The sequence below is a fragment of the Stenella coeruleoalba genome (assembly GCF_951394435.1).
Source record: "Stenella coeruleoalba genome assembly, chromosome: 6".
In the NCBI taxonomy this organism is placed as follows: domain Eukaryota; kingdom Metazoa; phylum Chordata; class Mammalia; order Artiodactyla; family Delphinidae; genus Stenella; species Stenella coeruleoalba.
Genome location: NC_137151.1, coordinates 109,700,551 through 109,724,505, shown reverse-complemented (window position 1 = coordinate 109,724,505; position 23,955 = coordinate 109,700,551). Strand labels below are relative to the sequence as shown.

At 51.2% G+C, this 23,955-nt stretch overlaps 1 protein-coding gene across 1 annotated transcript; it reads left to right on the top strand.

Annotated features, from left to right (window-relative positions):
* The first annotated feature begins 3,955 nt into the window (after window positions 1–3,955).
* Window positions 3,956–23,673, top strand: PTPRN (protein tyrosine phosphatase receptor type N). Its single transcript, XM_079923595.1, has 23 exons — window positions 3,956–4,498; window positions 5,946–5,996; window positions 6,243–6,356; window positions 9,470–9,566; window positions 11,276–11,537; window positions 11,622–11,976; window positions 12,408–12,539; window positions 13,143–13,177; window positions 13,868–14,142; window positions 14,336–14,422; window positions 14,752–14,831; window positions 15,001–15,065; window positions 15,728–15,946; window positions 16,374–16,574; window positions 16,675–16,822; window positions 16,984–17,057; window positions 17,265–17,342; window positions 17,455–17,574; window positions 18,650–18,816; window positions 21,859–21,912; window positions 22,545–22,609; window positions 22,829–22,902; window positions 23,114–23,673. The coding sequence occupies exons 1-23, from the start codon at window positions 4,384–4,386 to the stop codon at window positions 23,183–23,185; spliced, it is 2,940 nt and encodes a 979-aa protein (XP_079779721.1). The 5' UTR covers window positions 3,956–4,383; the 3' UTR covers window positions 23,186–23,673.
* Window positions 23,674–23,955: the final 282 nt, after the last annotated feature.

Below are 23,955 nucleotides of genomic sequence, written 5' to 3'. Positions count from 1 at the left end.
AAAATCAATAAACTAAGTTCACACTTTAGGAAACTAGAGAAAGAAGAGCAATTTAAGTTTGAACCAAGCAGAAGAAAACAAATAATTAAAATTAGAGAGAAATCAATAAAATTGAAAACAGGAAAATAATACAGAGAAATCAATAAAACTCAAAACTGGTTCTTTGAAAAGAAAAAGAATCAAACAGAAATTCTAAAACTTAAAAATGTAAGAACCAAAATTTTAAACTAATTGAATAGGTTTAATAACAGATTAGAGCCAGCTGAAAGAGAACTGGTGTACCAGAAGATATGTCACAAGAAACTTAGCCCTTCCCTCCAAAAAATACAAAGAGGCAAATGGTGGAAAATGCAGAAAAAAGGGTAAGAAATCAAGAGGATTCAGTGAGGAGGTCCACTATTCATTTTAATTGAAATCCCAGAAAGAGAAGAGAGAGAATAGGACATAAGCAATATTTTAAAAGATTGTGGCTGAAAATTTTCCAAAACTGTTGAAAGATATCGATCCACTGATTCAAGATTACCAACAAATCTTAAGCAAAATATTAAAAAACTAAAACTAAGACAGAAAATATGACAAAACTGCAGGAAAACAAAGACAAAGGAAAAATTCTTAAAAGCAGCTGTGAATGTGGTGGAGGAAGGGATTATTTTCAAAGGAGCACCATTTAGTCTAATAATTAAGTCCAAGACAGCAACAATAGAAGCCAGAAGAAAGAGAAATGACTTCTTAAATGTACTGAAAGAAAATAACTGTCATCCTAGAATTCTATAACTAGCAAAATTATCCTTCAAACAGAAGGAGTTCCACTTCTGTCTGGGTTGTAGGAAACTCAAAAGATAAACACTCTCATTCTGACAACAAGAAAATAGCTGGTTTAACTATAGAATCATGTTTTCTTGAGCACATCAGAGGAAATGGTTGGGGGACACAATGAGTCTTCTAGGGTGCTGGAAATGTTCAATTCCTTGACCTGGGTTACATGGGTGTTCATTTTGCGATAATTTATTGAGCTGTTCATTTTTCTCCTATGCATTTTTCTGTTTTTTATATTTCAAAATTTACAAATTTTTTAAAAAGGAAATAAATGGGGTGAAGTGAGAAAGATGGCAGGGGCAATTGTGGAGGTGAGGAGAAGACTTTCCTGAGTATATCTTATTATATGTTTGATTTTTAAACAGCGTAAATATTTTACATATTCTAAAATAAAAGTATATAAAAATAAAAGCAAATTCTAATATTGAAAATGAACAAACTAACAAAATTATATATCAGATTAGTAAAAATGACTACACAAACAAAAGAATTATTTCAAATGACTTTAGAACACCATATTTTGATGGTATATCCCTAGGGATTATAAGGACAAAATAAACTACCCAAAGTCTTAAGTGTATTCACTGTTTTATTAGTAGAGTAATATCTATATTACCATTTGTAAATTATTGTATGCCTATGGTAGGATTAAACCGATAAATGATTATGTTAATGTTATGGGAAACCAAATTTTTCAGTGTAATAAAGAGATACAAGTATAAAATTAAGAGTTCAGTAAAAATCACAGCTAAATTTTAATTGGAAATATCAGTGTGTGTGTGTATTTGTGACGGTATCTTAATATCCTAGCTCTGTGCACTGAAAGGACCTAGAAGCAACATCAATCACCTCAGTAGCCATTATCACCCCTAGAGCCCAGACTGTGGTCTCAAAAGTCAGTTCTTACTAAAAGCTACCAAGTCTCTTTGGAGGAATGACTGCTTCCATGTCTAGGGCAAGGAATAAAAAAAATTAACCTGGTACATGTTGGAATGATAGAAAGCAAGGGAGCTTTCAGTGATTAATGGGACGTTTCAAAAGGAAAAAAGAATGAGTTTAAAGGAGCATTCACTTAATTACTTACTTTAGGACAATTTGAATATTACTGTGATTGACTGACACATATCGAATATATAAAAATCCATACTTCCATAGTAATGCTCAAAGATAAAAAGTCATAACAAATATTTCAGTTGTTAAGAATCCACCTGCCAGTGAAGGGGACATGGGTTCGAGCCCTGGTCCGGGAAGATCCCACATGCCGCGGAGCAACTAAGCCCGTGTGCCACAACTACTGAGCCTGCACTCTAGAGCCCACAAGCCACAACTACTGAAGCCCGCTGCCTAGAGTCCATACTCCACAACAAGAGAAGCCACCTCAGTGAGAAGCCCGCGCACCACAACAAAGAGTAGCCCCCCCACTCGCCGCAACTAGAGAAAGCCCGCGCACAGCAACGAAGACCCAATGCAGCCAAAATAAATAAATAAGTAAATGTATTTAAAAAAACACAAAACTTACTTGCCACTCTTGGCGGTAACTATTACACCAACTCATTACTCTGCAAATTAATAGTTAAAGAGAAGAAACTAAGAATGTATGCTACCTTTCCAGTTGGAATTGTATCTCAGGATATAACTAAGTGCAGTTGATGAGAGAATGCTCTTCTTTATGAAATAATATCAGCTAACAAATGTTAAAGGAGCGATAGAACTAGAAAATCACATTTTAGTCAAAGATCATCAATGAATGGCAACACCACTAGGTGAAAAGTTGCTGGGGAACTACTTCATGACAGAGATCTCGCTGTCTCTACCTTAAACCAGTGATCAATTATAGCATCACTAACAGTGGGACAGCCAGACATTATACACTTCCTGAAATGATGCAATTGGAGTCATACAGCATCACCTGTAAATTTTTTGTTTTAAAAAAATTTTTACCTGATCCAGTCAAGACTTAAGTTCTATTTTTCAGGAAATACAGGGGATATACAGGACATATACAGGGAAAATACAGGGAAACATATCACGAGGAAACAGTCACAAATCCTGAAGGTAGGGAGTTGTAAAGAAAACCTGACCTGGTATCTTCCACAAGAAAATGTCAAAAAATGGGGGGGGGGGGACGCACTGTTTATGTTAATTTAAAGAGAATTAAGAAACATAACCAAATGCAATGGTGGTCTTTGATTGACTGCTACTTTGAACAAAACAGCTGAAAAAAGGCATTTTTTGGAAACAATTTGAGCATTGTTTCCATTGTTTCCATTGTTTGAGCATTCCATTCCATTGTCAAATGGAAACATTTGAACTGAGCATTAAATGATATTCGGGAATTATCGTAAATTTCATTAGGTGTCATAATGGCATTTAGGTTATATGGGAAAATACCCTTATTTCTTGGAAATGCACATTGAAACTTTTGGAAGGGAACTATAATGTCTCTTGTTTACTTTTAAGTGCTAAAAAGAAGCAAAGATGGCAAAATAATCAATAACTGTTCAGCCTAGGTGATGAGTGTATGAGTACCATGCACCACCATCTTTTTTAATTTTTGTATTTTGGAAAATTTTTATGAACAGCAAGAGAGTAAAGTGATCAATTTTGACCTTTAGAAAGCTCACTCCCAAGCTTATTGGGTGACAAGAATGGAAGCAAAAGACTCGTTAGATGATTACTGCAGTAGTCATCATGAAAGAGAGAAGTCATATGGACTCCATCATATAGAGAGAAGTGGGCTGATGGGAGACATTTTGCAGGCAGAAACCATAGGATTTTGATAGGCTCGAGGTGGAAGAGGGCGAAAGAAAGGCGAGCCAAGGCTAATAACAAAAGCCAATATATATCCAATGCTTAGTATATGCCAGTGCAGTGGTTGTTCTAAGTGAGCAACGTGAGTTTAATTCCTGTATATCTTCACAACCACCTTGTGAGGGAGGCACTGTTGGCACCTCCATTTTACAGATCGGGAAACTTGGGCACAGAGAGGTCAAGCAACTTGCCCAAAGTTATACCCCTAAGTAGGTGGCATTGCTAGAAGTGGAATCCGAGCACACACGCAAAACCATTCCTGCTCTTAAGGATAACATCTGTACCATTAATTGAGATGCGAAAGAGTACATATTGTATTCACCTGTATGCTCCTCTTCTTAAGGTTTATACGACCCGGTTCACGTATCTTTCTTGGCCCCCACACAACTGGAACCCTTCTCGCCAACCCTGCGACTGGGTGATAGAGGTGGTGGTCCTTGGGGAGAAGCATATGTCAAGGTGAGGCCAAGTGCGAATTCTAGAGAAGCGCCTACTATTTGGGGTAGGAGGGACGGGGTGGGTAGGACCCCCAGTAAGACCGTGCTTTTACGCCACGAATGACGCAAATCAACGCAAGAGCCGGGGGTGGAAATGTCGTCACCATCCGCCTGGGGTTGGCGGAGTTGCCGCGAGAGGGGCGTGTAGACCCCGCCTCGGTGGGTGGGGAGTGGCAGGCCCCGCCTCGGCCCCTCTGGCAGGCTCCGGCCGGAGTCGCTGCGGCTCTGACAGCCGAGCGGGAGCGCGGAGCCCGGAAGGATGCGGCGCCCGCGGCGGCCTGGGGGTCCCGGGGGATCTGGGGGTCTCCGGGTGCTCCTCTGCCTGATGCTGCTGGGCAGCCGTCCGGGAGGCTGCAACGCCATTAGCGCCCACGGTCAGGAGGAAATGGGGGGATTGGGGGAGGATGGTGCCGGGAGCAAAACTCGGTGGGGGGCGTGGGGGGAAGTGTCACGCAGGTCGCGAGCTCAGGTAGAATGTGTGTGTGGAGTGGGGTAGGGGGAGGCACTGTGAGATGAGGAAGATGAGAGGGCGTCTGCGAGGAAAGGGGCGTAGGCCTGGAGGTGGGGCTGGGAGCTCGGGGGCGGGACCTAAGAGAAGCGGGCTCAGGGGAAGATTGCGGTTTGGGGAGAAGGAATGGGGGTGCATATGGACAGAGGGACCTAGAGACGGGATACAGGACCACAGGAGAAGCAAGTCCCTCCGAGGCGCCAAAAAGTGGCGACAGGAGCTGAGGGATGGAGGAGGGGAGGGAAGAAGAGGGAGCCCTGATCTGCCGGGAGAAGTCGGGGCCGAGAGCTCTGGGGTCCCAGCTTTCTGTACAGTATCAGGCCGAGGGAGGGGCCAGCGTTTCTCTTCAAGCCCAGAGAGGCCGATGGCTGTAATCTGATCTCCGATAAGAGAGGGACAGCTGGGGGAGGGGGCCGAAGAAGGTGAAGAGGGAAGGGTCGTCTCACGTCCCCCTCCCCACGGCCAGGCCTGGTGCTGACTCACGTCTGTGCGGACAGAGACAGTCAGCGCTGACTCACGGGTAGGGGGAGGGTGGGGGCGGGGCGCACGTGGGGGAAGGGGGCAAGCTCGCCGTCTGGCGTTCTTCTTCCCCGCCGGGCTTGGAGGCCAATGCAAGATACTTCCTGTGGCGCCGCGGGTGAGGAGGGTGGAAGATGAAGGCTGGAATGGCGGAGAGGTCACGTCCCTTGGAGACTCCTCACCCTGTTACCCTTCCCTCCCCCATCACTGCTTCCAGGCAAGCCCTCAGCGGCGCCAGGCTCAGAGCTTCAGCACCACGAACCGCCCCAGCAGTACAGGGGCCGCGGACTGCAGGGACAGCGTGGGGAGCATTGCCTTAGAGACACCCCGCCGCTACCCCTTTCCCACACGAAGGGGAAGTGTGCTGGGGTTCCCATCTCTTTTGAGCCCCAGGCCATCATAAGATGCTTGTGGAGATTGGGAAAGGAAAGTCCCCTTTTCCTCAGAATTTGGACAAAAACTACCCCATAGTAATTCTATGAGAGTAGAAGTATCAATATGATTATCCACCATCACGATTCCCATGCACCTGGAGGGCTTCTTCTCCCCATTACTCACTTAAGCTAACAGAGGCTTTTAGGGAAAGAATCCAGACTTGCAGATCTTTAAAATCCAAAGCCAGATCCTGTGCTTTCTTCTCAAGAGGAGGACTCTTCCTCCTCTCCTCCCAGCTTAAAGCCTTCCTTAGAATGAAAGAGTGGATCCCATCTGCTTCCCCCTTTTCTAGCCTGTTCATCCATCTGACCATTCTATGTGTGTGGGTGTCTGAGCCTCTGCTCACCTGTCCTCTACAGGCTGTCTGTTTGACCGCAGACTCTGCTCTCACCTCGAAGTCTGTATTCAGGGTGAGTGAGGCCCAAACATAGGATTTACAAAACAGGGTTGGTGGGGGTGATATATAATAAGAAAGAAGTGGGGTGGGCTGGAAGGGAGAGGGGGAACTGGGCTTGGAGAGAAGGGGGACTGGACTGGAGGAGCAGAGCTCTCTGAAGCCAAGAGAGGAGATTGAGGGAGTGCTGTCTATTTGCAGCCTGGACTTTGGAAGGCCTGTTGTCCAAGCCCCCCCACTGACACCACTTTTGTGCTCTTAGATGGCTTGTTTGGACAATGCCAGGTGGGAGTGGGGCAAGCCCGGCCCCTTTTGCAAGTCACCTCCCCAGTTCTTCAACGCTTACAAGGTGTCCTCCGACAGCTCATGTCCCAAGGTGAGGTCTAGATGCGCTGGAGGAGGGAGACTGTAACTTGGTTAGATAAGGGTGGGGAAGGGAGGGGCCACCTGACTCCAGGATTTCTCTCATGGAACATTCCTATCACACCCACTCTGGAACCTCACCTTCCCAGACCTTACTGGAGAAGGAGGCAAGACAGGAGTGGGGGTGGAACCCTAGAGATAGGCTGTTCACACTTAGACTCTCTGGAGGAATCCAGAGGAGGCTTCTAGAAGACACCACTGGAAGAGGCCAGCATTTATATCTTTAGGACCAACCCACTCTCTGGAACTGACTGAGTACTCCAGGGCCATGAATCCTGGAGTCTTCAGCCAGGAGAATACCCCACTCATCCAATTCACTCATTCAACCAATATTTATTGGGTACTTCTACATGGCAAACGTAGTTTTAGGTGCTTGGGATATATCAGGGAGTGAAACAAAGATCTCTGCCTACTGGGGTTTACATTCAGGGGTGAAGGGAGGGAATACACTAGAAATTAGAAAACACTAGTATGTTAGAAGGTGATAAGTGCCATGGAGAAAACAATTACAGCAGGTTAAAGGGATCAGAAATGGTGAGGTAGGATGCTGTGGTATTAAATTGAGTGGTCAAGATAGACCTTATTGAGACTGAAATTCAAATAAAGACATCAAGGAGGTGGGGATGCTTTCCCAGAAGGTTATCTCAGGGAAGAGTGTTCCGGGTGGCCAGGGAGCTAGATAGAATAAAAGCCCTAAGATAGGAGCGTGAGTTTGAGGAACACCATGGAGAACCCCTCTACAGAGTGGCTCTAAAGGAGTGATGGAGAGGCAGAGTAGAAGATGCAGTCAGGTAGGTAATGAGGGAAGGGATGCTCTGGGATTTTATATGAGAATGTATGGACATTGGCTTTACTCTGAGTAAAAGAGGAAACCATCACAAGGTTTGAGCATAGGGGTGCATGATCTCACTTCTACTTTAAAAAGATCACTCTTGCTGCTGTGTTGAGAATAGAATGTAGGGAGTCAATGGTAGAAACAGAAACACGAAACATTAAAAGCTATCACAGTAACTCATGTAAGAGATGAATAAGCATGGACCAGGGTGGTTGCAGGGAGGTAATGAGAAATGACAGAATTCTGCCTGTATTTTTAAGGTAGTGAGCATGATTTCATGAAATATTGGATAGGGCCATGAAAGAAAGGGAGTAGTCAAGGATGACACCTAGGTTTTATTGCCTGAACAGCTAGGTTGATGTACATGTCATTAATTATGCAGAAGGATCAACTTGGGGAAAGGGGTGTTCAGTTTTGAATACACTGAGTTTAAGATATCCATTCAATAACGTGGGAAGTTGAGTATATAAGATTGGGTTTTAAAAAGGAGAGGTCCGGAGTGGAGATATGAATTTGGGATTCTTTGGCATATAGATGGTAATTAAACCCATGAGGTGAATGAAATAACCAAAAGATTGTGTGTTTATGAAGAAAAGCCCTAAAGAATTCTATTATTAAGAGGACCAGAAGAAGGAGCAGAACCAACAAGGGAGTCTGAGAAGGGAGAGCCAGCAAGGTAGGAGGAAAAACAAGAGTGTATGGTGTCCTAGAAACTAAGTGAAAGTGTATCAAGGAGGAAGGAGTGATCAACAGTGTCAAATGATGGTGGTAGGTTAAGTAAGATGAGATCTGAGAATTGACCCTGGATTTAGATATGCAGAAGCCACTGGTGATCTTGATGAAAGCAGTTTTGGTAGAATAGTTGGGAATAGAATCCTGAATAGAGTGGATAAGAGGGAATGGGAGGAAAAGAACTGGATACAACCAGTATAGGTAACACTTTCAAAGAGTCTTGCTACAAAGAAAAGCAAAGAAATGGGGTGATAGCTGGAGGGGACTGTGGGATCAAACAGTATTTTTATAAGATGGGAGAAACTGCATCATGTTTGTATGTGAATGGGAATAATTCAGTAGAGAACAGGAGAAAATGATGATGTAGGAAATAGGGGAGAATTGTGGGGAAGATGTTCTTGAGTAGGTAGTAGGGGATGAAATCTAGTGCTCAAGTAGAGGAATTGGCCTTATACAGGAACACAGATAGTTCATCTAATGTTAATAGGCAAAAAAGCAGGTATAGATCCCAGGATATGAGTTAAGAGCAGTACAGATTATTAATCCAGAAACAAGGGAAAAGGAATGGGGGTGGAGAGTGGGAGATTATCCCTTTAAAAGAGATGACTGACCTTTCCTGAGAGCAGAGTTTCATGGAGGAAAACGGTCAAACAGGAGATCTGCCTCATGATAAGATGATGTTGATGAATGTTTAAAACAGGTGTATAGTGCTTTGGAGTTTTCCAAGCACTTTTATTTTCCTGATTGTACTTAATCTTACTTAATCTTACTACAGACCCATAAAGTATATATTATTCTCACTTTACAAATAAAGAAAACTAAGGTTCAGGATCAATAAAAAGAAGCTGAGGGCTTCCCTGGTGGTGCAGTGGTTGAGAGACCGCCTGCCGATGCAGGGGACACGGGTTCGTGCCCCGGTCCGGGAAGATCCCACGTGCCGCGGAGCGGCTGGGCCCGTGAGCCATGGCCGCTGAGCCTGCGCGTCCGGAGCCTGTGCTCCGCAATGGGAGAGGCCACAGCAGTGAGAGGCTCGCGTACCACCAAAAAAAAAAAAAAAAAAGCTGAATAATAATATTGATGATGATTATAATAATAGCACTTATTGAAAGCTCCCTATGTGTCAGGTACTATTCTAACCATTTTGTATTGTGTATTTTAATTATCGCAACAATTTTAGGAGGTATAAACCCTCATTTTTCAGATGAGAGAACTAAGGCTCAGATAGGTTCAGCTAAGGTTACACAATTAGTAAGTGGCAGAGGACTTAAACCCAGTCCCACTGGAAGCAGTCTCACTCCCAAATCTATACCTGAGCGTGGGAAAAGGACAGCTCAAATCACCCACCACATCTCTAGACCACCTCCACTGTTCCTCTGCCCTGCCAAATTCAATACACTGCTGGGTGGAGGGTGCAGTTTTGATCTACACTGGTCCCTGTTACTGGGCCCTCAGACTTTCCCAAGCCAATCTCAATCTCACCCTATTCTGTTCCCTGGCAGGACTGTCCTGGCACGATGACCTCACCCAGTATGTGATCTCCCAGGAAATGGAGCGCATCCCCAGGCTTCACCCTGCAGAGCCCCATCCAAGGGACAGGTAGGCATCATTTCTCATCAACTCTGTCATAGCAAGGCTGGTGGATCTGTGATCATCCTGATGGACAGAGGGAAATGGGTACAAAAATCAGCAGGCTGGGGCTTGGGTAAAAGAGGTTCTGGAGTAGTCAGTCATCTGACGCGCTCACATGCCCAAAGCGAGCTGAGCTCATCCCTGGGGATCCAGCAGAAGGGGGCCATTAAAAACTGTTTTAGGGCTTCCCTGGTGGCGCAGTGGTTGAGAGTCCGCCTGCCGATGCAGGGGACACGGCTTTGTGCCCCGGTCTGCGAGGATCCCACATGCCGCGGAGCGGCTGGGCCCATGAGCCATGGCCTCTGGGCCTGCACATCCGGAGCCCGTGCTCCGCAGCGGAAGAGGCCACAGCGGTGAGAGACCCGCGTACCACAAAACAAAAAAAAAAAACTGTTTTGTTTTGTGGTTTTTTTGCCTAACAAAGTCTTTTTTTAATTTTTATTGAAGCATAATTGATTTACGGTGTTAAAAACTGTTCTGAAACATTTGGACTTTTGGTATTTTGTTTTTGGTCTGGTTTGTCTTTTAATGAATTCATTTACTCAGCAAAAAATACAGGGTTATACTATGTGCCAATCACTGTGCTACTCTTTACGGATACAAAGTAGGAGAACAAGACAAATTACTTTTTCTCTAGTACTGACATAGGAAAGATATGTTAGCAAAGTTTCACCCACATCAGACTCAGATATGAATCAGATAATGGTAGTACTTGAACTGATTTCTGGGATGCATCAGGAGGTAGAGAGAGTGGAGAAGCTATAATAATTAGTACTACATGGTATTGGCACAGACACATATATAAGTACTTATAAGTACGTGTAAAATTATGTTCCTTTTTACAGTTTTTTAAAAATATACGTGTATCTATGCTTTTTCAAATTCTTTTCCCATTTAGATTGTTTCATAATATTGAGCGGAGTTCCCTGTGCTATACAGTAGGTCCTTGTTGGTTATCTGTTTTAAATATAGCCGTGTGTACAGGACATTTGGTATCTTAAAAGAAGCATCAAAGTAGTCATCATGGAACAAATTAGAATTTTGTCGGACTGAAGTTGTTAAATGTTCAGTTTTGTTACTATGTGGAATTGTATATGGTAGGAGGTACCATCATCTTTTTGTGGTTAGGGGCTCTGAAGGCATCATTCAGACCCTGTAAAGCAGAGGAAAGTAAATGACGGCTTGGGGCTCAGATGATGACACCAGGTGAAGAAGGCAGAGTGGGGCAGGGGGAACAGAGTGAGAGCGCACAGTACTGAGTGTTTGAATGCGTACTTGGGGACATGCCCACAGGGACAGTGTGGCAAGCCACAGACACAGTTCATCTAGAGCGGTTCCCAGCTGCCTTCCCCTTCTCCTGTTCTCCCCTCTCCATCCCTAGCCTCACGCTTCCAGCTCTGCGGCTGTGTTTCAGGGACCCAGGCATGCTTACCAGGGAGGCAATGACCTCTGCCCCAGGCTTGGCCCTCTGGCCCTTCCCCATGCTACTGTCTCCTCGCCTGAGGCTACCTCATCTCTTAAGAGAGCAGGCTCATTCTATGCTAAGCCTGGACCCACCATCTCTGCCTCGTAGGCTCTATACGCCCTCCCCCACATGACCAACACACACACACACACACACACACACACACACACACACGCATAAACACACACACACACTTTGCTTTCCTCCCCAGATCTGGCTTGGCGCCCAGGAGACCGGGTCCCGCTGGGGAGCTGCTTTTACAGGGCATCCCCACTGGCTCCGCCCCTGCTCCCCAGCATCGGCTTCCTCGACCTCCAGTAGGTAGGGGTGGAGCTGGGGCAGGCTCCCCCCTCTCCCCTTTGCAGGCTGAGCTGCTGCCCCCTCTCCTGGAGCATCTGCTGCTGCCCCCGCAGCCTCCCCACCCCGCCCTGAGTTATGAACCTGCCCTGCTGCAGCCCTACTTGTTCCATCAGGTGAGCCCTGGACCTCCGCCCCACTGCAACCCCAGTCCCCCATCCCTGATGTCTGCTCTCATCCGAATCTCTGGTCTCCCACAGTTTGGCTCCCGCGATGGCCCCCGGAGCTCAGAGAGCTCCCCAGGAATGGTCAGTGTTGGCCCCCTGCCCAGAGCTGAACCCCCAGCCCTCTTCAGCAGAACTGCCTCCAAGGGCACGTTCGGGGCTCACCCTGGCCGTTCCTATGGGGACCCTCCAGGGCCTCCGCCTGCTCAGCTTCTCCAGGAGTCAGGGCTGCTCTACCTGGCCCAGGAGCCACAAGTGCCCAGCAGGGCCAGGGCACCAAGGCTGCCAGAGCAAGGGGGCAGCAACCAGGCAGATGACTCCTCAGAAGGCTATGAGGAGGAAGGACTAGAGGGTCGCAGGGAGAAGCCTCCTTCCCCAGAAGAGCAGCCAGGTAACAGAGTCCGCAGCATCCGCTCCCTGCCTGTGGGGCTGCTTTCTGGGAGGTGGGGCGGGGAGGGTCCTTCCTGACTACCCACACATTTGTTAATTTGTCCTTAAAGTCACCTGCACACTCAGCTAATGTCTACCGACCACCTGCTCTATGCCAGGCACTAGGTAGGCAGTGGGGATACAGTGGGGGCAGTAGAGTTGACATGACTCTTCTTCAGCTGGGGGATCAAGGAGTCCCTGCTGGGCCTGAAGTTTGGTCTTGACACAGGAAGCTCTTTCCCCCGAAGTGTGGACAAGGGTGGGAAGGGGAGGGCATCAGTGTCCTGGTGTTTGAAAAGTTCTTAAATGTACCACCGGTCCCCCCCACCCCCAAATGCATCCCACAAGTTCATCTCGGCACCAGCCCTAAGCTCCGTGTCTGGCTCCCTGCAGATGTGACTCTGCAGAGGCTGGCAGCTGTGCTGGCGGGCTACGGCGTGGAGCTCCGTCAGCTGACTCCTGAGCAGCTCTCCACCCTCTCCACCCTGCTGCGGCTGCTGCCCAAGGCTGCAGGCCGAAACCTGGGTGAGTGTCCAGGCAGAGAGACTACCAGCCCCGTGGAGGCCCCATGCCCCACTTCTCAAGACCACAGCAAGCAACCTAGAGGGAAAGGGCCAAGGTCAGGGGAGGGAGTTCTTCTGAGACACGGAGTCATTGCCAGCCAAGGGCAGGGAGCAAGGGGTGGGGTGGTAAGCCGAGGAGTTAGAGCAGGAAAGGACTGGAGGATGGAAGCAATGGGAAAAGAAGCCAACAGGGGGTGTGAGCCGGGACCAGGAGGCACGGAGAAAGCTGGGCGGAAGATCATGAGGACCTAAGGAGGGGCATGGCCACTAAAAAGGAGAAGCCAATGATTGATGGGCAGAGGGAGGACTGAGCAGAGAATAGTTTTGAGAGGTGTGGCCAATAACAGAGGGAGGAGTTGATAAAACAATGAATTATAAGGCAGATGCACAGAGGCATGAGGCCATGCTTAGGACGACGCCAGCGATAGGTCTTGGTTACTGACGCGGGGAAAGAGGCCACAGCAAATGTAACAGGCTCAGGGCCTGTGGCCTTTTCTCCCACCTGCGTTGTGTGGACCTTGGCCTTGGCCCTTTGCCCAGAGTCTTGTTTTTCCTGTCTCTGCAGGAGGGGTTGTAAACATTGGAGCTGACATCAAGAAAGTGAGTTTGTGACACCTGCCTGACCCATAAGTGCCCAACGGCAGCAAACCCCTTGACTGAAATCTAAATCTCAGGACCAGGACCCAGAATCTGTGTCCTCCAAGCCCTCATTTCGGTGGAACTGAGGCCCAGAGGCTGCAAGTCATTGTTTACGGTCTCACCTCAAGTTGAAGGCAGAGCTGGGACCAGAAGCTAGAATTCTTGATTCACTGCTTTTTTACACTACAGTCATCTCAGACCACACTCTGAGGGTCCCTAGGGGAAGCGGGGGGACGCGAGCAGGCGGGCTCCTGACTGCCCTGCGGCTTGAGGCACTCTATCCGTTTCACATGTTGGATTTCTAAGATTGTGTGGCTAAACAAAAGTCGAAAAACCACGGCCTGCCTGTTCGTCTTCTCCCCTAACCCCAACTTTCCTCACTCCGGAGCTTCTCCCCACTCCAGCCCCATCCTGTGGATTATTACTGATCATGAATAATCACTCATTCAGTCCTTTTTTCATTCATTCATTCATCCACTTGGCTCACTTTCCTGGATGCCCTCTCTGTGCCCAGTGCTGACCTGGGCCTGGGGATAGAAAGAGAAACATGTCCTAAGCACCCCTGTGGGAGCTCAGCGTCCACAGTGTGGACCCCCTCCCCCCGACCCCTCCACCGTTAGAGACCATACCTCTGTCCTCTCTTCTAAACAGACAGTGGAGGAGCAGGTGCAGGGCGCAGACGCAGCGGAGCCTCCACCGCCCACGCCCTCCCTGCCCGGATCCCCCACTGCTGGTCCCACCTCCAGTAAAGCCCAGCAGGAGCTGAGCTCTGGATCCTCTGAGCCCCCCAAAGCTGCCGGCCCCCCTGCCACGCCCATCCTGCGAGAGGAGAAAAGTCCACCGGGCCAGAGCCAGCCCACGGCGGCAGGGCAGCCCTCGGCTCGGCCATCAGCAGAGGAATATGGCTACGTTGTCACTGACCAGAAGTAAGGGCTCCAGCCTGGGGCAGCCTCCTGGTCCCTTGGGTGTTGGGCTGGCCCGCCTGGCAGGAAGCAGAGAGCAGAAGTCCAGATGTGGAGTGGACACGGGGCTGGGCTGCTCTGCACCCCTGGAGGTTGTTTCAAGGAAGTGGCCTAGAGGGTCCCCACTTTCCTTCCTCTGCCGGCTCCCCACCTCCAGGCCCCTGAGTCTGGCTGCAGGAGTGAAGCTTCTGGAGATCCTGGCTGAGCATGTGCACATGTCCTCGGGCAGCTTCATCAACATCAGGTGGGGCTGTATCTGGCTGGGGCAGCAGGGATCTAGCAGGTAGCTTGAAGTGGGAGGTGGCTGGAGGGGCTCAGGGTAGGAGGGGAAGACAAACTGTGAGTAAGGTGCCAAGGTCGGCTCAAAGATGTTTCCAGCTGCACTGAAGGTACAGCCACACCCAGCCCTGCTGCTGGCCCCATCCAGTATCTTCCCAGCCTCAAACACCCCTGTATGGCATCTCTGATTGGTTTTAGCCCCATCCTCTAACAGGGAGAGGGCCAGAGAGGACCTCTCATTTTGAATCTGGCATCTGTGGTGGGTGAGGCAGTAACATACCTCCTATTCGGCAGTGTCGTGGGACCAGCCCTTACCTTCCGCATCCGGCACAATGAACAGAACCTGTCTTTGGCTGACGTGACCAAGCAAGCTGGTAAGTACTCCTTGACCCCAGCCTGAGTTGTATATATCCAGGCCTGTGGCTGGTGCTCCCCTTGAAATATTCGCAGCCCACATGGAACCTGCCTGCCACCTGGCATAGCATGACATGGGGTGGAGACCACATGGGGCTGGACAGAATCTGACCTACATCCTCCCTGCAGGGATGGTGAAGTCTGAACTGGAAGCACAGACAGGGCTCCAGATCTTGCAGACAGGCGTGGGACAGGTATGAGATAACTGAAGGATCAATCAAAGCCCCAGAGGGCTCATGTTGCCCACAAGAGATGCAGGCAAACAACAGGAGAATAGGAGCTGAGATCTGTCTGGCTGGTCCCCCAGCTTTGCCAAAGCAGCCCTCCCCCGTGCAGTTTTCTTTCTGACCAGCAGATGGCCCCAGCAGCTCCTCCCTGCAGGTCCAGCCTTCTCTCCGAAGTCAGCTTACTTGGAAGAATCACCTGAGATGACCATAGCTGTCCATAGATGTTCTAGAGCAAAGTCTCAAATTCCAAGGGAAAACATGACACAGAAAGGACACTGAACTCAAAATATGCTTCTATTCTGCATCCAACACTGATGCCTCACATTCTACTCTTTGATCCCTTGGGTCTCTCTATACTTCTCTGTATCCATTTTTAAATGCAAAAACTCCTAGGGAGGGTCACCCACTAAGTCTCTGGCAGTGCAACGTGGTTGAGTTGCCTCAATGGGGATTGAGAAGGAAGATCTTCGGCCTCCCCAAGTCCTTCTGCCTGTACCGCCATGCCCCTGCCTCCCAGCTTTGCCCCAGGAGATATCCTAGCAGGGAGTGGGCCATGGGACGGGGGTGGGGAGCAGCTCCTAAGTCTCCCCACACCACTGCCCCCCTTGATTCTAGCCTTGTTCCCACAGAGGGAGGAGGCAGCCGCCGTCCTTCCCCGACCGGCCCACGGCACCTCTCCCATGCGCTCCATGCTGCTTACTCTGGTGGCCCTGGCGGGTGTGGCCGGGTTGCTCGTGGCTCTGGCAGTGGCCCTGTGTGCACGGCAGCGTGCACGGCAGCGGGACAAGGAGCGCCTGGCCGCGCTGGGACCCGAGGGCGCCCACGGTGACACTACCTTTGAGTACCAGGTGTGCAGCCCCAGACGCTTGTTGATGAGAGGGAGTGGAAGGGGCTCGGGAGTCGGGGTCTCGCCTGGGATGAGGGTGGGGAGCTGGATGTCCAGGCAGGGGCTGGAGAAGCCGCAGTGGGAGTGCTGCGGGGCCATTTTGGATGGATGGGAACTGAGAGCAGATGGTTGCTGAAGTTCTCCCCAGTGCTGTGATTCGGGGGGGCTCTAGGCTTCTGCTCTGTGACATCCGAGGTTGTCATAGGCACCAGCCAAGCAGAACAGCCCCGAAAAGGATGAGAGCCATGGCAGAAGACCCTCCCCCAGAGGAAATGGGTTTCATTCAAAAGCAGTCAAGGACAAGCCTAGGGACTCTACTGAACTGAGCCCAGGACCCTGTGGGGAAGGATTCAGGAGACCTTGGACCCTGCCCCATCCTTCTTCCGCAGGACCTGTGCCGCCAGCACATGGCCACAAAGTCCCTGTTCAGCCGGGCAGAGGGTCCACCGGAGCCCTCTCGGGTGAGCAGCGTGTCCTCGCAGTTTAGTGATGCGGCCCAGGCCAGCCCCAGCTCCCACAGCAGCACACCGTCCTGGTGCGAGGAGCCCGCCCAGGCCAACATGGACATCTCCACGGGACACATGATTCTGGTCAGGACAGGGCATCGGCCCAGAGTGGGTGAGGGGACCGGACGGTGGGAGGGGCAGGGCTGGCAGTGGGGGCCAGCGCCAGGCTGTGGTGTCCCTGCAGGCGTACATGGAGGACCACCTGCGGAACCGGGACCGCTTGGCCAAGGAGTGGCGGGCCCTGTGTGCCTACCAGGCGGAGCCCAACACCTGTGCCACCGCCCAGGGGGAGGGCAACATCAAAAAGAACCGCAACCCTGACTTCCTGCCCTGTGAGTGAGTCCTGCTGACCCGCCGGCCCCAGCCCTCTGTCTGCTGGGAGCTCTGGAGGGCTTGGGGGCGGGGCCGGGCTCCTGGCTCAAGCTGAGTGGCAGAGGTGCCAGGACCCCAATGACTGGAGGGGCTTCTGGGGTGGGATGCGGGGTCTGTGCAGATGACCACGCACGCATCAAGCTGAAGGTGGAGAGCAGCCCTTCTCGGAGCGATTACATCAACGCCAGCCCCATTGTGAGTGGCCCCCACCTCCTCCCCGTTTTCATCCTGCCCCCATAGGCTCCATTTCTCCACCCAAGGCCCCAGAATTGTGAGCCTGATATCCTAGCATGGCAATGGGGCTTCTCAGCCTCCCCCAGAACCTGGCCCGCTCCCTTTGACCGAGCCTCTCCATGGTGGCATTTCCCATTCTGGCTCACGATGTATCTTTCCCGTCCCCAGATTGAGCACGACCCTCGGATGCCAGCCTACATAGCCACACAGGGCCCACTGTCACATACCATCTCAGACTTCTGGCAGGTGGGCTTTTGGAGGGAGGGCTTTTCCAGGGAGTAGGCGCCCTTGTGGCCAGCCAGGGCCAGCCAGGTCCCAGGGAGGTTAGAATGGAGCTTACCTGGGTCTCTGTTCCTAGATGGTGTGGGAGAGTGGCTGCACCGTCATTGTCATGCTGACCCCGCTGGTGGAGGATGGTGTCAAGCAGTGTGACCGCTACTGGCCAGATGAGGGCTCCTCCCTCTACCATGTATATGAGGTTAGCAAGACCCCGCGGCCAGGAGACGATGGGGGTGGAGAAAATGGATGGTGCACCACTCATGCATGTGTGAACATATGTGTATATAAACATGTGCATACACATATTCACATACATGCATATACATGTGTGTATGTGTGTGTCCAGTCTAGGGCCAAAAAGCACTTGTAAGGACCTATGATGAAAGGTACAGATAGATATAAAGCTATAAAACCACTGAAACTAAGGTAAGAAGCTAAGAGTCAGGAGTACAGTTTTGAGACAGGGGAGATAAGTATACTCAAAGGCCAAGATTGAGACCTACTTTTATTGAGCTTAACTTAGATCTGAGTTTCCTGGAGGCCAAAGCAAAGAAAGAAATGCCACCAGTCACATATATTGCTTATTTAAAACAGAAACAAACTTTTTCATTAGGAGAAAAGTTAGGTAGGGGGGAACTGGGCAGCGGCAAAGCAAGGGAAGGAGCAACATTCCTGACAAATGGGAGGTGACACCCCCCCCCCAATAAAACAAGAGACATTAATTGCACACGTCCAGTTTCTCATGAGCACTGGATAGCAGTTTTGCATCATCAGGTAAGCACGCAACAGTCTTTTTAAGTTTTAAAAATTGGTCTTGCTTGTGGTTAAAGAAAAAAATCAAATGAAAATATAGAATTTTATCAAAGTTTACGGTGTGTGTAGCACAGACACTTTGCTAGTCTCTGTGCAGAACAGGAAGGAGAAACTTTGAATTCAAGAGGCTCACAATATTGGGAATTCCCTCGTGGTCCAGTGGTGCTTTCACTGCCCTGGGCCTGGGTTTGATCCCTGGGGGATCTAAGATCCCTCAAGCCACGGGGCTCAGCCAAAACAAACAAATGAAAACTCACAATAGTTGTGTCTAGATGAAAAAGCCACCAGTTGTCCTGAGCAGTCCATAAGTGACACAAACAGCTAGAGTTCTTGGGGACAGCTGGAACAGTTGGGGTGGGCGGTTGGGTGAGCTTCCTGGAGGATTTAGAATCTGGCCTGGGAGGCCGGGAGGATTTGGAGATGCCCTGCCGCGCTCAGGCCTGCACCCCCCTCCTCCGCAGGTGAACCTCGTGTCGGAGCACATCTGGTGCGAGGACTTCCTGGTGCGGAGCTTCTACCTGAAGAACGTGCAGACCCAGGAGACGCGCACGCTCACGCAGTTCCACTTCCTCAGCTGGCCGGCAGAGGGCACCCCGGCCTCCACCCGGCCCCTGCTGGACTTCCGCAGGTGAGCGCCCCAGCGCCTGGGCGGTGGGGCGGCCCGGGGGAGGCTCCGAGGAGCCGGGGAGAGAGCTGCACAGGAGCAAGGGCCCGGGAGCTAGGCTCCCTTACCTTCCGCCAATCCATCAGGTCCTCCTAGGGCCCCAGGTCAGGTGAGGCAGATCCTCTAGCCTGACCTGGAGCCTCGGCCTCAGGTCCACTGGTGCCCCCTGCTAGACACCCCAAACCAGGACTGACTCTGACCTCCTGGACCCCGTTCCAGACACCACCCCCCAAACCAGAACTGACGCTCTGTCTCGCTGTGCCCATTCCTCCACTGCTGTAGTCCAGCCCCTGTCTGCTCTCTCTCTGCTGGCCAGCTGTCTCCTCCCTCTCTCTTGCACTCTTTTTCTCCCTGCCTCTCCATGTCCGGTGCTTTCTCCGTAACCCCATTCCCCCCAAGAAGGGCTCACTTTGTTTCTAGCTCTCTCCCTCTCCTCGGTCCCTGCTGCCTGTTTCCTCCTGTCCTGTGCTTCCAGGTGGCCAGCACTAGTCTGTGTGTCTGCTGTCCCCTCCCTGTCTCTCACTCCCTCCTGCCATCCCCCTTCTTTATCCCTCTGTGTCTCTTTGCCTCTATTTTTCTTTCCCTTTGTCTTTCCCTCTCTTTCCCTCCCTTCCTTCCCTCTTTTCTCTCCCCCCCTCCCTCCCCCGCCCACCTCTTTCTCCATCACTGTGTCTCGAAGTCTGACTCACTCTTCCCCTCCATCCACGTTTCCCCCTCTCTCCACCTCTCCCTGTTCCTTCTCCCTGCTCTGTTTCCTCCACCTCCCTCCCATGTCTGCCTATTTACTCTGCCTCTCTTTGTCTCTGTCTCCCCCCACCATCTCTCATTCTCTACATGGCTCTATCTCTCCCTGGCTCTATCTCCCCTCACTGTCCCCTCCCTCCTCCCTCTCTCTCTCTCTCTCTCTCTCTCTCACGGCTGCCAGTGTCATTTTTGTGATCTGCAGCTAGTATTCTCACTCCAGTTGCATAGTCACAAAAGTGATCATTGGCAGGTGTGGCCGCTGCATGGACAGGACATGAGGACGTGTGGGCCCAGGGACCACCCTGAAGGCTGCTGGGAGAGCCGGGGGCTGGGGAGACTCAGGCAAGGGGCAAATACTATCAAAGGGAGTGCGGGAGGATCTCTGGATTCTTGGGGACTCAGTGGAACCAGGTAGGGGCTGGGACAGGAGGCTAACAGGGTGACCTGCCCTGTTCTGATGCTGAAACCGTGACCAGGCCAGGCCTCCAGCATCCCCTGCCTGTCCCCTCCCTAGACAGGTGGCTGAGAAGTCTGCTGCCAAGGCTGGGGCCTCACCCACACTGTGGCGGCTTCCTGCTTCTCTGCCCCTTGCCAGGCTGGCCTGAGGTCTCTAGGCGCTAGGCAGAGAGCAGAGGGGCAGAGCCGGCGGGGGCGGGGGGCAGTTGAGGGAGGAACCTGGGGATAGTTTCTGAGCCTCAGGACAATGGTTTCTAACTGGGGTCCCCGGGGCCTGAGGCACAGGCTTCTCAAAAGCAACGCTAGGGGCATCAGAGCTATTTTTTTTGTTTTCCACATTTTAAAAATCTTTATAGAACTAGTGCATGGACCTGTTTTAAGGCTGCACAGGTTAGCCAAAAGGTTATATTTCTTTGCTTTAGGCTGGGATTATGTAAACTCAGTTGGCATTAGACACCCAGAACAAATTAATTGCTGCTTAATAAATATAGTTTGGTGAAGGTCCACCAGAGGCAAGGCAAAATAATTCTTTAAGTCCTAGAAAGTGACTCTGAGCAAGTTCCTTGACTTCTGTCTGTTTTCTTACCTGTGAAATGAGAATGATGACCCATACTTTAGGGGTTGTTACAAAAGTCAGTAGCATAAAGTCTGTAAAATCTGCTTTAAGTGCTTGGCACGTAGTAAGGGCTCTATTAATTCTAAGTACTGTTTCTTATCATTATTATTAAATGATTGGGAACCACTGTGGCAACTTCTGTTCAACCCCAGCCCTGATATACCAGCCAATATGCTAGAAAACCATGTGGACTCCTGGAAAACCTTTCAAAGTCACCTGGCCCCTGCAAGCCTTGAGGAACCAGATGGAGGACCACTAAGTTCCAAGCTTCCCCTGAAGTACTCTAATAACCCCTCAGAAGGTCCTCCCTTGCCCTGGCCCATTGGAGGTATCAGAAATCTGCAAGTGACTCTCAAAGCAGGAATGTCATAAGGGACAAGGGCAGGTTAGACTGGGCCACTGAGAGAGGAAGAAACCCCCTGCTCATTGCTGAGCTGCTGTGATCAGGGCAGAAGAGTCGGAGGTCCAGGTGGACCAAGTCTGAATATGACCCAACCACGGAGCACCAGTGTGGAGGCAAGACTTATCCAGGGAGACAGGCGCAGCATCATATTCAGAGCGGAGGTGTTGTCCTCCCCTCGCCAGAGGAACTCTGTGCCCAGGGCTACTACCCGACCTCACTGCTGGTGAGGACCACAGGAAGCCTGGGTGGCGAGTGGAATACCTTGGGCAGTTGTAGGGGCAGAGCAAGGATGTGGCAAGATTGACACCCTTGAAGTCACCAGAAAGCCCATCCTCCCTGAACTTCTGGCAGAGGTGGCTGTTAATATTATTATGTCTTATTATTAATCATACTATCATTTAATGAGCACCTACTGTGTGCCAGGTATTGCACTTAGTTCTTTACATGGATTATTTCACATAATCATAGTAAGAACCCTAAGAAGGAGGTTACTACTCTTATCATCCCCACTTTACAGGTAATAAAACTGAGGCTCAAAGAGGTTAAATCCGTTGTTCCAGGTACACAGCTTGGGAACATAGCTCATAAGTGATGAGGCAAGCCCAGTGCCACCTACACTATCTCTGGTTCTTTGCCTCCAGCCCTGACTCCTGTCTCCAGCCCTCTTCCCTCCTCTGCCATTGGCATGTGGGGAGAAAAGGAAGAAAGAGAGGCCCTCAGGTGTGTGTTTCGGTTCCCCTTTCCCTCTGCTGGTGCCCCCTGACCTCACGCCCATTTCTTATTGCAGGAAGGTGAACAAGTGCTACCGGGGCCGCTCCTGCCCCATCATTGTGCACTGCAGGTGCGTTCAGGGGGGCTGGGGTGGGGATGGAAGGGGACAGGACAGCCAGGCCAGAGGGCCCTGAGGTGGGGCATTCCTGGTTCCCACCCCCTCTCTGGTCCTGCTCCCTCAGCCCACCTCCCAAGCACACCGCCTGCCTGTCCCCTGGATGCCAGCAAACCACAGCCCATGGGCCAAATTCAGCATACCATCTGTTTTCTTAATGGCCCGTGAGCTAAGAATGATGTTCCCATTTTTAAACAGTTGAAGGAAAAAAAAAAACGTTTGACAGAGACTATACGTGGCCCACAAAGTTGAAAATATTTACCATCTTATCATTTACATAAGAAGTTTGCTGAATGAAAGCCTGGCCAGAGGCTGGAGAAAGCTATTCCCTCTTGCTGCCTCTGCCTCAGGGCAGAGCCAGGGCTATCCTTTTCGGTTAGCTCACTGCCCAAGAGACACCCCATGGGTCACAGGCTCCCCACTCGAGGCCCAATTCCCAGGACCCAGGGGCTATGACCGTTCCCTCATCCTCCACTCACTCATCCCACCCCCAGCCCCAGCTAACCCTAACAGCTCCACCAGTCTCCCCCTCTCCTCCCGGTTCCTGCTGGGTCCCAGACTCAGCCTGTCACCATCTCCTCTTTCAGTGACGGTGCAGGAAGGACTGGCACCTACATCCTCATCGACATGGTACTGAACCGCATGGCAAAAGGTGACGACCCCCTCCTCCCCGGCCACAGCTCGCCCACAGCCCAGCCTCTGATTAGCGTCTCCCCAGCCCCTGGGATCACAGGAGTTCGTGGAGGGCAGGTTGCCACACCCCCAGGCTTTCTCCAGTCCTGCAAGCCTCCCACCCCAGGATGCCCTAGGCTTTTGGGGTCCTACCCTCCTCTGGACACCCCCTGAGCAGCCCTGTGCTCCCCCTACCCAGGAGTGAAGGAGATTGACATCGCTGCCACCCTGGAGCATGTCCGTGACCAGCGGCCTGGCCTCGTCCGCTCCAAGGTAACCGTTCCTCCCTCCACCCACCTTAGCCACCACCCTTCCCCAACCAAAGTGGCAGCAGCCGGCCTCTCCTGTCTGCCTCCATACCCCTCCCCCGGGAGGGCTCCCTCCCCCCCACCCCACAAGCGACCTCCCCAAAGCACCCTCCACCCCCGGGGCAGGAGCAGAGGCCAGGACCCCCCATGACCCTCCTCCCCCTGCCCTTCCCCAGGACCAGTTTGAATTTGCCCTGACAGCTGTGGCGGAGGAGGTGAATGCCATCCTTAAGGCCCTGCCCCAGTGAGACCCTTGGGGCCCCTCCGTGGGCAGCCCAGCCTCTGCTCCCTCTTTGCTATGTGAGCATCTGTGTACTCACTCCTCACTTCCCCACCTGCCACCTTGGCCTCTCTTGGGCGTGTCTAGCCCTTCCAAGAGGAGCATGTAAAGAAGGGGAAGTGGGAAGGGGCACACCGGGAGCCCTGGCATCAGTCCCGTGGGGGAGCTGGCAGCTGGCCAGGAGGAGAGGAAATCAACCATTCCACCCCAGAGCCTCCTCCTGCCTGAGTTCCCTGGCCCCCATTTCCCACCACTCTGGATGCTCCCAATATGTCTGTGTGGACGCCCTCCACCCTCCGGTGTGGCTAGAATGGGGCGGAGGGGCCACCATGTCCAGCTCTTCCTGTTCTCCCAGCCCCTGCTGCCCGCTGACCTGCCTCCACGACCCACACTCTGGCCCTTGCCCTTCCTACCCCCTCCCCCGGCCCTCCCGCCGCCACATGCCACTCAACTCTCTCCCCCTGGCACAAGAGAACATTTCTAGAAAAATCTACTTTTGTATCAATGTGAATAAAGTTAGTGTGTCGTGTGTGCAGCTGCAACCCGGACTCCTACGCATTTCTGTCTGCTCTGCTTCCAGACTCCAGCCCCGGCCTCAGCCTGGAGCCGGGCCCTGCTGCCTTTCTCAGGAGATGCAGAGAGGGTGATGGGAGGGCCAGGCTGCCAAGTCACGCTCTCCAAGGCTTGAATGGTAGCTAATAACAATTAGGCAGTGGTTTTTTTATGCTGTGCTCCCTA

What these genes read in the sequence shown, in the direction of transcription:
- PTPRN (XM_079923595.1), top strand. Translation starts at nt 4,384, where the DNA reads ATGCGGCGCCCGCGGCGGCCTGGGGGTCCCGGGGGATCTGGGGGTCTC. An exon ending in TGCAGACAGGCGTGGGACAG is followed by an intron (nt 15,066 to 15,727) that starts GTATGAGATAAC and finishes TTGTTCCCACAG; the next exon opens with AGGGAGGAGGCAGCCGCCGT. An exon ending in CCATCTCAGACTTCTGGCAG is followed by an intron (nt 17,343 to 17,454) that starts GTGGGCTTTTGG and finishes CTCTGTTCCTAG; the next exon opens with ATGGTGTGGGAGAGTGGCTG.